At 47.2% G+C, this 12,506-nt stretch overlaps 1 protein-coding gene across 7 annotated transcripts in view; it reads right to left on the bottom strand.

The window, feature by feature from the left end:
- Positions 1-426: 426 nt before the first annotated feature.
- kansl1a (KAT8 regulatory NSL complex subunit 1a) overlaps positions 427-12,506 on the bottom strand; it is a 47,372-nt gene continuing 35,292 nt past the window's right edge. For 5 of the 7 annotated variants that reach the window (XM_029250252.1, XM_029250251.1, XM_029250255.1 and 2 more), the window contains exons 3-15: positions 8,174-8,315; positions 7,851-7,952; positions 6,961-7,073; positions 6,481-6,676; positions 5,997-6,168; positions 5,562-5,762; positions 4,723-4,905; positions 4,250-4,404; positions 3,497-3,618; positions 3,169-3,226; positions 2,836-2,948; positions 2,453-2,705; positions 427-2,180 (exon numbers count right to left, since the gene is read on the bottom strand). In XM_029250252.1, coding sequence (XP_029106085.1) covers positions 1,965-2,180; positions 2,453-2,705; positions 2,836-2,948; positions 3,169-3,226; positions 3,497-3,618; positions 4,250-4,404; positions 4,723-4,905; positions 5,562-5,762; positions 5,997-6,168; positions 6,481-6,676; positions 6,961-7,073; positions 7,851-7,952; positions 8,174-8,315 — 2,026 coding nt within the window. In that variant the 3' untranslated portion in view covers positions 427-1,964. The remainder of the gene's footprint in view (positions 2,181-2,452; positions 2,706-2,835; positions 2,949-3,168; positions 3,227-3,496; positions 3,619-4,249; positions 4,405-4,722; positions 4,906-5,561; positions 5,763-5,996; positions 6,169-6,480; positions 6,677-6,960; positions 7,074-7,850; positions 7,953-8,173; positions 8,316-12,506) is intronic. The other 2 variants (XM_029250257.1, XM_029250256.1) reach the window with 2 other exon arrangements.

The raw sequence follows: 12,506 nt of genomic DNA on the forward strand, positions 1-12,506 counted from the left end.
CAACATTCTCATGTCCATGTCAACATTTCCCGTTGCACGCTGGCACTTTTCAGGCAAACACTTACTGTGATCACACGTGGCCGACAGCTTGGGGACGCTCGCTGACAGTGGTGTGTGGAGCTGTGTGGTGAGCGACGCGCTGCAGCGGAACTCCTGCTCCTCCTTCGGTCCTTGGGGTCTGACTTGCTCTCTCTGCCTTGCTCCATTTGTTCGATGTGCAGATGAAAGAAACCTTTGTGTAGCACTTACCACAGTACCAGATCATATCGTCTTTATGAGGAAAAGGCCGGTGAGCAGCTTGGAGACACAGACAGCATCACGTTGCCAGAAGCGCTTTACCTGCACGTTTACAGTGCAGTGATTCCGCAAGTGCGACGGAAACCAAGCAAATGAGTCCCACAACTCGAGCAACTTTGAACATGGATGGTTTTAATGGTACTATTTACAAAACAATTTTGTAACTGAATGTTAACTGCTGCAACAATTAAACTTGTACAGTTCAACCCGTCTTGCGTAACTACAAAAGGGTACAGTGACACAGGATTGAGGGAAATTCACAACTGAGGCATAAAATATAACCTACAATTTATATATTCATATATATATTAACAAAATCCAGATTGCATAGCAATTTGCAACTAAAAAGGGTAATAGTGCTTCAGTTTGATAAGTTTTCTAGTCATCGACAAAACGCTGGGTGACAGAAACAAAGTAATTGTGCAGCCAAGTAGTCTCTTGCAATCATACTGATCACAATAAATAGTAAAACGCTAGCAAAGCTCAAGCCCCAGAGTATTCAGAGCAGCGTTCCCTTAAACTCCGAAACCTGAGGTCTGGGTGTCGTTCGGTACGGAGCGGCGGCTACGCGCCGATCGCGGGCTTCCTTTTAGAGAACACCGCATTTCTGCACACTGGACCCACAAACAAGTGAGGGAGGGGGGAATGAGAAGACTGAAGATGGCACTGAAAAGAAGAGAAGAAATGCATTCTGCCAGTCCCTACAGCACCTCGACTGGGGGAAACGGCTCAAACTGCTGACAAATCTTCCCCCGCAGTTCCGCTTCCGTGCAAAGAATGGACACGGAGAGGAGCCAACGGACCCCGTTGCACCAGTCAGTGTGAGAGAGGCCCTTCTGAGCTGCTCAAGTTTATCCAGGAACAGGTTCTGCACACAGCAGCGCCCCCCAGTGGGGGAAGTGCTCCAGAGCAGCCGCAGCGACACCTCACCTGCACCGCACTCCTCCATCCCCACGCAGGAAGACACGGCACACACGTCACACTGCTTCCGAGGGGAACAGAAACGCTTCCTTTATTGGCAAGAAAAGGTGAAAAAATACACAGCTGAGTGCTGACAAAAACACTCGCTAATGCTGAGCTGCGTGGGGAGGGGTGGTGGTGGAACATCCCAAGACAGCGGAGAAACGGAGGGCGCTTCCCCCATGCCTGCTGGTAGACTTCCCGACACCCCCCGCACCCAACATGTTCTCTCAAAAGGAAACCACAGATCGGAGTGAGTGAGGGAGGGAAGACGGCGCAGACAGGCCCTCTCCTCAGCCCAGGCGTCGCAGACACCAAGTAACGGACAGAACGGCGCGCTGCCGGGGCCTCACACAAGTGTGCTACATAGTGCGCTACAAGTGTACACCTAACATGGCAGAACACGACACTGAGCCCCACGTTCGTCATCGTTCAGCATCTGATCTACTCTTACTACGGTTTTCTTCTTGCAAGCTTTCTTTATTCCCCATATTTTTTTAAACATTTGTTTCACCTGCAACAAAATAAGGTTAAAAAGAGGTTTTCTACAGTCTGTGTGTTCACTAAAAACTGTGAAAATATCTGACTGATGTTTGAATATCAAACAACAGGATTCAATTTTTAAAGTTTGTTTTCACTCTGAGTTCTTTATTTTAATGCTTGGATTGGGAACTGGGGGTGTGGCAGAGAAAGGCTGTTTGCGTAGCTCATCGGTACACAGGGAACTTCTGCTTGCCGCCCTCGTCCGGGAAGGGTGACGCCGGTCCATTCTCGCACTCGGACTTGGACGAGTTGAGCCTGCTGCCCGAGATGCGGCGGAAGCCACGTGCCGGCCGCTCGCAGTCTGTCCCCGCCGGCTCCTCCGGCTCCACCGGGGGGTCCTCCGGCAGAGGAAAAGTCCTGCGTTCCCATGGCTGTACAGTCTGGACAAGGCAGATCATGCGAGTGACGTGAGCAACTGTTACCATGGCTACGCCACATCAACACCACAGTGAGCTGGGCTTTATTCCTGTTGCTTCACCAGAACTCCACTGGTTCCCCAACAAGAGGATTCCCGTGCGACTATTTTGATAATGTGCTCCTTTCAGTCATATTTAACACGTAGTCACTTTACACATTGCTGAAGATACAACAGCTCCGTTGTGTACACCAGTGTTTTCACAATGCTAGGTGAACGACACTGCAGAAAACTCACCAGCTCCTCAAAGGTGAAGTCGGGTGTGGAGCAGCGCGTGTCCTCGCTGGACTGCAGCCGGTGCGAGTCGCGGGAGCAGGGTGTGTACAGGTTCGACAGGAGGTCTGGGCTGGCCGGGCTGTGCGGAGATGGCACTGGGCCATAGTCCTGCAGCGCGTGGAAGTGTGGTGTGTCAGGGGATGCTGGCTGCGGCGTGGAGGGATTGGTACCGCCAAGCAAAGGGGTTGTCCGGCCATCCAAAGACTTGTACGACCTGTGTGCGACATCCAGAAGTAGTGTGGGGGCAAAATAAAATATTCAAAAAACAACAGCCAATTCCTTTACTACACCCCAAATGAAAGCATAATTCACTGGGACTGGGGCAGTGAAGCTCTGGCCCCTACCTGCTGCCCCTCCTTTTGGCTGGAGCACTGGCCATCCAGGTCCACCTGGAGCGCTCCTGTTCCTCACAGGGGAGGTGCAGCTGGGCAAAGGCAGCGTCTGACAGATCCTCGATCTGTGGGGATCGACAGAGGAACACCGGGTGGCTGTCTAGTCAGTTGGGGACAATATCGTCACCACTATACTGCCATTAACTCAAGATGTTTCTCTGATGCCTTGGAAATTGCTAGCTACCTGAAGTACCAGTCGCTCTGCCCAATTTACCAACAAATCTTAAAGATTACAGTAGGATCTCTGTCAGGAAACTGTTTCAACGGTTCAGTCATGAGACAAACCTCAACGTTTTCATCTTCTTCTGCGATTGGATGTGCAGAGATATCAACTTCTCGCCAACTGAAAACAGGAAGGAGAAATATTATCTTTGAAATCTGCCAGCTGCTTTGGCGACAGAAGGAGTCTAGAAGGTCCACTAAGTCTTGAACAAATAGTTTTTGTAAAGCAAAAATGCAAAAGTTTCTTGGGGAATGAGCAAGCTTCGGTTTTCATGGAATGTTAATCTCTCCGTCCAACATTATGTTATAATCCACTGCTTTTTGAGCATCCAGGATAGTTGCAGGTTTTTGCTCATCGGTGGCCAGTGGTTTCCAGCTGTCAAGAACCTACCTGGGTGTGAGAATCTCCTTGTACTGCAGCTTCTCAACACGCGTGGTGGCAGCCACCGACATGGGGATCACAATGTTGTTGATGTCAAAGGAGCTTTCCCCCCTTCGCCTCCTGACGGGCTGCTGGAGAGACAAGCTACTACTGATACCACTGTGTGAACTGCTACAGCTGACATGCCATGGTGGGCAAAATGTGAGGCCTTCAAAAGCTACGCTTTGCTAATGGAGGTTTTTGTACAGCCACAATATACTTTTTCTTCAATAGTGCTCTATCCCAAAGGTGAGGTTTCAGCATCACAGATAAAGCAACTCACAAGCATTACATAACACCTGTTCGCAAGAGGCCCTTTATTTAAGTATAAAGTGCACCTAACAGAACAAAAGCAAAGAGCGAAATGAATAAAAACATCAATAAATATAAGAAATAGTTGGCAATGGGTAACTTCATGATGAAATTATGATGCACTGTGTGAGGTATGAAGCTCTAATGAAAATCCCTTCACAAGGAAGATGACCTGGCAATCAGCTGTGTGCGCGCGCGCGCGCGTGTGTGTGTGTGCGTGTGTGTGTGCATGCGCAGAAACGTGGATGTCTTGGAGGTCTTTGTAGAACAGTGAATACATGGTGTTATTCGTGCATTAAACATTGCTGAAGAGAAGTTGACAAGCGCCCGCGCGCGCGCACACACATTCCAGCAGCAGACAGCTGTGCAAGAGGGCCAATAAAGCACATGGACAGAGGAGTGCTGCCTTACCGGGGTGCTGGTGGCACTCTGGCTGCTGAGTGCCAGGGGTGTGGAGCCCTCCGAAGAGGTGGACAGCTGCCTTGTCAGGGGGCTGTGAGTGGGTGTGTGCAGACTGGCTAGAGATGAACAAGGGCTGCCTGTGTCCGTGAAGAGTCTGGGGGTCACTGGAACACAGGGAGAAAACACATCATGGGTCACCAAAGAGGGAAAAACAAACACTCATAACAGTCAGATCAACCTAAAGAACATCACAAATAGCAGTGTGTTGGAATAACTTTCAACCCAGTTTTACATTCTTTGCATAAAACAGACACATAGGAAAGAAAAGGCTGAAGACAATGATAAATTTGCCTTCTTCAGAAACACACTGGTCTTTGGATTCCGTTACTCAGTAAAGCTGACTACATGCAGCTCTCAACAGTGCCAGAAACCAGCTACTCGAGCCATGAGAAGGTGTAACTGCAAGGGACGGAGGCACTCACTGTCGCTCCTCTCCATGGAGTGCTCTCGGGGACGTTTGCGACTGTGGTTCCTGTCAAAGGGCCCCAGAGAGATGCCCTGGGTGCGTTCTGGCTTGCAGAGTGCTCGGCCCTCCGGCCTCGACACACTAACCAAGCTGTCCAGCTGCTGACGGTGCAGCTTCTCTGGCCGGAACTTGTGGAACCCTGATGGGGGGACAGCGTGGTGTCAAAGACTTGGGAGCCTGCCTTGTCCTGTACTGATATCTGCTGGCCTGCATGAAGCACGGCTATAATGTAGCTTCATAATCAGATGCTAGTTTAAAATGCTGTGCTCAAGTGCTAGTAGCACGATGGTGCAGCGAGCAGCGCTGTTGTCTCACAACGCACGAGGGGTGTGTGATAGGACGTGAATTTGACCCCAGCTCAGTTTATGGCTATTTCACACGTTCTCCCCGTGTTTGCATAGGTTTCCTCCAGGTGCTCCAGTTTCCTTCTACAGTCCAAAACACATGTATCAAGTGAACTGGTGATTACACATTGCCCATAGTGTGCGTGCGTGATACACAGGTGCTCTGGAGTATAGATGACTGACTGACTGGAGGTAATGTGCTGCACTGTAGTGCATCAAGCACTGTAAGTCACCTCGGGTAAAAAGGTGTAAGCTAAATACTATATAAACGTGAATGTAGATGACAAAGTCAAAACGATGCAAAAGCTGAAACAGCATCTCTTCATTAGAAATGTTCCGGAAAAAACATGAAAAGATCCAATCCACACCAAGAATGACGCATCAAATGACAGCACAACACAACAACTATGCAGATCCCCATTTTGTAGAGTCTGCACAGAGGGCTACTTACTGATGGAGGCAAGGAGCGAGTTGCACAGCTTATGTTTTTCTTTGGTGGAGGAAGCAGAGGTGGAGGAGGAGTCTGGGATTCGGCCTCCAAGGGACAGCTTGTGTTTAAGGGAGAGCTTCTTGAGGGGCCTGATCCTCTCTAAGGACTTGTCTTGCCAGTGGGACTTCAAAACTCGCTGTAGGTGCAGGTTCATGGAGACATCTGTAGAACATGGAGCACAGATTGGAGGCTCACAACAGAGCAGGACAGAATTCCACTTAGTCACTTTACCAGCCTTACACCTTCCCAAGGCTCATATGGGTGGAGGTTGTATCATTCACATCTCCAGGGGGTATTCTGCAGGGATTAATTGATGGCAACATGAAGAACCATCAAGGCCCTTAAAATATTCCTCTCCAACACCATAGTGTCTTATGGGTATCAAACCTGACTTACCATCACTGAATGACAAGATAGGGTGGATGCAAGGGTCAAACTGTGACAGCCTCTCCAGGAGGGGGCGCTCATATGGGAACTCAGGGCTGAGGCTGGGCCTTGGCCGGCTTCCACACATAACACACGGAGGGTTGACATCGCAGCTACATCGAGGCCCAGAACTTCTCTGGATCTGTGTACAGTTGAGCATTAGAGATTCACAGGACTACCAACACTGACAGAGCTTTGCTGTCGCTCGTGAAACCCCCTCTAATTAACAAAAATAAATGGCAAGGAATACATTTTTATAAATGAATGTCAAAAGGGACTAGTGTAAAGATAGTCACATGGATTCTGGGAAAGCTCTTTTTGTCTCTGCAGGCTTAACCCTCAGCAACATAAGCAGAGAGGTTCCAGAGGAAAAGATTACATTAAGTGTGTTCACACCCATAAGCCACAATGTGACACGCTCAGAAAGTCACAAAACCTCACCAAACAAACTCACCTTGCGGTTCAGATTGGCGACAGTGCCGGGCTGGACCAGCCTACGCTTTTTGTAGCTGAGTACAGGACGTGTACGGGCAGCAATACAGCTACTGTCAAGGGGAGGAAGCAGAGGGGTCAGCGGCAGCTTCCGGGCAAGCTGCTCGTGCGGGTCCTCCGTCTGTGGCGGGACGCAACCCTGGGGGTTGGGATGCAGGCTGGAACAGAGAGACACATAAATGGTCCTTTATTCCACAAAGCAGGGACAAATCACAGTGCAGTAGTACTTTTGAAGAGTTTTGCCAGGTGGAATACGTGCAATTAGTTGAATCTTGTAGGCTGCTAAATGCCCTACAGCCACTGATATTAAAAAACAAAGCCCTGATGCGTTTATCATCCTTTGTTTTGTGACACAGAGAATCCCGAGCAATGTTATGTAAATATGCTGTGTATCCCAGCAGGCTGCACATGCAAATGAGCAGTAAAGAAAACCTGCCTGTACCTGTTGATGATGCCATTGACTTGCCTGCCAGGGCCACACCCCTTCCAGAGGCCAGGATCTGTGACAGGACTGTGGGTGGATACCATGCTCTCAGTGACCTCCAAACCAGCATCCTGGAAAAGCAGAATAAGTATTTCAGAATGGCTGCTCTAGGCCTCTTTTCACCAGCATTCCCAGTGAGGCCGACTCCATTCCATCTGATTTGGGTGGGGCTTGGAGGGGAGGGAAATAGGTCAGCACCGCTTGACAAAAGCAAACAAATGCCAGCACTGTGTTGATATCCCCTGCTGCACTTCCAGCCTCCCCGTGACCAGACCACCCCACTGGGGCCAAACTGTTTGATCTTTTCCCAGTCTTTTCAAGATGGACATTGCGCCAAAGTGTTATCAGGACATTTTCTAAAAACAAGGACCCTGAAAGGCGTGATGGGTGCCTGCGGGATTAGACTCTTCTGAACCATCAAAAGGTTCTCTCTTTACAAATCTCCAAGTGCTGCACACTGTACGTTATCTAAAAAGACACACAACTTCATCAAGTGTGTTCTGACAACTAGTCAGTTTTTCCTTTTGATATGACTACTGGTATCAGCTCATCACTGCAGTATTCTGAACCCCAACCTAAAATGCAAGTACTCTGGAGCACAAAGAACTGCATGCTACTGCTCCAGATGAGCAAAACTTTGTTTAAAAAAGCCCACCTTTCTTTTCAGAAGATTTATATTTGAAACAATTACAAAGCTATCATAATGCAGCTTCTTAGTCTCTTCCATTTGAATGCTAAGAGGCCACGCTATAGCCACCATTAAAAGCTCTGTAGTGTGTATGTTACAGCAGGGCTGTATGGTACAACACACCTTCACCGCTAATGGGAATAGAGCCCTGCAAACTTACCTGGCTGAGATGACAGGTGACAGGCTGATCAAACTGCCCCCTCGGCTGTATCCTGTCCTCAGACACCTCACAGGGGCTGTTTTCTGCCAGCTCTATTAAGCCCTGCAGAGAACCACAGAATACACTTCCTTTTTAACACATCTTTGTATAAAACAATCCTTTAGAGCAGGGCTAAGTAAAAAGGATGCAAAACCGCACATCATAATAAAATGTTACAAATTTTTACCAACATAGAGTTGAAAAAGGTGAATTAGCAGGAGGAGCAATTTATTTATACCATTTTACCCTGATGAGAAACGGTTGGTGTTGCCAAAGATTCTGACCTTGTTGGTACGGATATGCCGGTAGATGTCTGTCTGCTGCCGAATGCGGTACTCCAGGTCAGATATCTGTGCCTGGAGCCAGTTCCAGTGACTGATGATGGAGGCTCTCTCCACTGCATACCGGCCCTCTGCCCTCCTCCATCTGCAGCAGGACATGCAACCGTGGACTTGGTCAGCAAATAGGAACTGTACTTTCGTAACGTGCTGGCAAGCATGACAAGGTGCTCACAGGTGCTCCATTCTGGACGTGCTGTTAAATCCTTGCCACAGGCTGCACTTTTGCAGGCCAGCGTGTGGTTATCCTCAAGCTGACATTCTGCCTCATAGGCAAGTGGTCTCACATGGGCTCTACATTTACACTTATTAATTTAGCTGACACTTTTCTCCAAAGTGACTTACAATGTCAAGGTTTTTACAATTTATACAGTGGGGTAATTTTTACTGAGCAATTTATTTATATCTGTATTTTTACCTTTATTTAGCAGACGCTTTTGTCCAAAGCAACTTCCAACAAACTCTATGTAGTGTTCTCAGCCCACACACCTTATTCACCGCAGTGACTTACACTGCTAGATACACTACTTACACTGTGTCACTCACCCATACATAAGTGGAACGAACACACACACACACACACACACACACACACACACACACACACACACACACACACACACACACACACACAATGGGTGAACCTGAACAGCATGTCTTTGGACTATGGGAGACCAGAGCGCCCGGTGGAAACCTACATAGACACGGGGAGAACATGCAGACTCCACACAGACTGAGTGGGGATCGAACCCATGTCCTCTTGCAGCACCCAGGCGCTGTGAGACAGCAGTGCTACTCACTGTGCCGCTGTGCCAATTTATGGTAGGTACCTTGCTCAAGGGTACTATAGTTGGCAATGGAAATCAAACCTGTGACCTTTGGATCCAAAGGCATGTACATAAAAAGCGGGAACAAGTGAAAAAGGTCACTGTGATCCTCATTATGATACACCGGTTCATGTCAGAATGGAAAAAGTGCCAAGGGCTACAGAAGTTTTGAGGGGGGGGATCAGTGATTGAAACATGGTGCACCACATTTTGCATTGCTTACCTTCTGAACGATTTGGACAATCCCATGAAACAAGGAGCTGTTGCACAAAAGGAGGTACTGATGCCTCAAAACTCTATATTGTTCATGTCCTTCTAACTTTGTAACCCTTTAGAAAAAGCTGTGAAGGACCAACTCAAGGTTTCCTCTGAGTCACAGAAAAAGCTTTGCAAGCTGTACAGTCCGTTTACAGGGCTGTTTCTCCCCTGCTGCCTTCCACAGTGTAAGATGCTCTGGCAGCTGATGATGGTAATCTTATTAGGGTACCAGAGTACTGCTGCAGCTTGGAATTAAAATCAGATGCTGCTGTACATCATGATTTCCAATGAGAATAAATGCAACACTTAGCACTCCTCAGCCATGTTTTACAATTCAACAATCCAAGAAACCTTTTGATTTTCCAAATGAAGCTATTACAAACAACCTGTGTGAAAACTTACTCAGTACTACATATGACAAAGCCTGTGATTTACCTGTTATCACTGTCAAGGTTTAGCATGCCCATGTCCAACAACACGGACTGAGAGAACTCTGAATGAAACACTGTGACACTGCACAGATAAGAGGGCTACACCAAGACTCTTGCAATAAATTAGTCATCCCTAAAAGTCATGAACTACCACCTGGTAACAGAGCTGACCTGTTTGTACTGCTACACGCTTAATCTTTAACACGCACTCCGAATATAAAATCATAAACCATAGGCGCCTGTGGAATGATTCTACTTTGAAGTCAGAGGCACTGAAGGTTCCTTTTGTTCTAGTCATGTAATGAAAGCCAAAACAAAATAATTCCACACACAAAACTCACTAGAACTCCAGGAGGCATCCTCACACCGAGGTTTCAATCACAGCATGAGGGGGTGCCATTAGCTGTCAGGCTGGAACCTTTCAATCAATTTAATTCCAGATGAATGTTTTTAAAAGGTAAATTCTAAGTAGCTTCAGCAAACCTCCTCCCCTCCTTTTAATTAAAATTTTCCACTAGGATGGGAGGTGGCACATGGTAGAAACTGTGTTTATGTCAGCAGTGGGGGAGGGGCACCGACAGTGCTGGAGGCTGCAATACCTCAGTTGGCCACACCAGGTGCTGGAGCCACTGTGAGCAGCTCTGGGTGCTGCTGCTCTATGGAGAGCCACTCATTCTTTGTGACACATGAAAGCAGAACATAGGCAGGAAGCTTCAACACCCAAACATGCAGAGGGTGGCTGGAGCTCTCTGGAGGTCCCTGCTTCAAATAGCCATTTGCCTGCTGTTGGGGGACCTGACTGAAGCTACTAATAACAGACTGGCTGTTACACATGAAAAGTGAAAATGGCATTTGGTCACCAACGGTTTTTGTTTGTGAACCTGCAAGAAGCTGAAAGCGCAGGTACAAAGCGACACATCCTGTGTTTCAAGGTGTTAGAGGACAATAGAGCACAAAGGTGCCAGGTGATACTAAACGAAGTAACATAACTAATGTAATGATATTCATCCCTGATTTAAAACTGATTCTCAATTAACAAAAGTGTACAGAAACATTCATTGTAAGGCACATACACACAGCAGCCACTTTAGAGAGGAAAGCATGAAAACACTGAGACGACCATTCACATATTATAAAAACAATCTGAATCAGGGCTGAATCACATGCAGGCCTTTGCGGCTAGAAATAGATGGAACACTGAGCCTTTGAGGGAACAAGGCTGCCTCTCTTCCCCCTCGGCATGTCTGCCTCTCTGAAGGAAGGATTCCTGGTTAGGGCTGAAGAACAAAGACTGATGTGGCAAAAGCAAACATCCCACCCCTGCATCACATGACCCTGCCGTGGCACATGGAGCATGGTGGAGTGCAAAGGGGGGTGACTGTGAGAACCTTCAGGGAGGGTGGGGCAGGATGAGTTCAGGCAGAAGAGTGGAGAATAAGGTGGCATGTGTAAAAGTAGAAGAGAGAAAGCACTCAGAGGTATCTTCCATTTCCACTGCACAAAGAGGAAGGCAAAAAAATGGTAGAGAAACAGCAAACCACAACACATTTCTGCACACCCTTACCTGTCACATGCTACAGCTCTGGGATATGCAGTAAACTGCACAAACCAAACATATGGGACCAGAAGAAGTAGGCGAGCACTCTCACAACGTAAAACACTACAAATGAACCACACACACGAACTACTAAAGTGAATACAGTGACACCAGAGGGATAAAATTCTATTCTGATTTCTATGCACCAGCAAGGTTTTGCTTTACGGTTGACATGCACAGTTTATGTGAAAGCATAACATGCTTGCTCAAATATAAAGTGAGACAGTTATGTTATTGCTGCTCACAGTAGTTACAAACAATAAACAAAGAGGAAACAAGGAAAACCTAGAGTACCACAAAAACACAAAACAAGCAGCCACGTCCTTTCTTTGCTCTTACTGCAGCATGAGAATTTCATCTAAAGTTCAAGAAGTACTGTTCCCGAGTGAGACGCAGAGTATCACTGTGTCCTCTGCCATGATTTAAAAAAAAAAAAAAAAAAAAAAAAAAAAAAACCGTGCGTTTGGAGTAAATGTGGTCAGTGAGCTCATGTGTTGTGTCACATGCACCTGGAGCAGCGTGGCCATCAAGAGCCCCTGGTTACTACTGGCCACACTTCAGCAATGACAAAGCTAATGCCTTCTGCTATAATACTTTCCAGAAGATACACCAAAACCAGAGCCTGAAAACCTTGATAAAATTCAGTGCTTTTCATTGCAGCTGGGGACTTCAATTACTTTACTTTGATTGGAATTTTCAAAGAATGTGCTTGTATGATTCAAAGCCTGTAAAACTGAACACATTCATTGAAAACACAATCCAATTTACTGTACTTAAGATTGTCTTTAAACACTGCCAAATGTGAGATTCGTTCCAGAATCCATCCGCTAGCATGCTTTCCTACCACAAGGAAACTCTTAATCGGGACAGCTGGTAGCACAGTGCTTAGAGCAGCTGCCTTTGGACCAAAAGGCTGCAGGTGCAATTCCCACCTCCTCCAGTAGTACCCTTGAGCAAGGTACTAGATTGAAAAGTCACCCAACTGTATAAATGCAAATGGTTGGTGACACTTTCACTCTGGGTTTACCCTACACACAGACATTAAACACTCACCAAAACACATAAACAACAGCCAGCATGCATGCACACACACACAGATTACATGCTGGTGTCAGTACTACTCAATGGAGTCTATGGTATCACCTGAGGACAGGTAGGACTGGATT

Source organism: Scleropages formosus, chromosome 3 (genome assembly GCF_900964775.1).
Source record: "Scleropages formosus chromosome 3, fSclFor1.1, whole genome shotgun sequence".
Lineage (NCBI taxonomy): Eukaryota > Metazoa > Chordata > Actinopteri > Osteoglossiformes > Osteoglossidae > Scleropages > Scleropages formosus.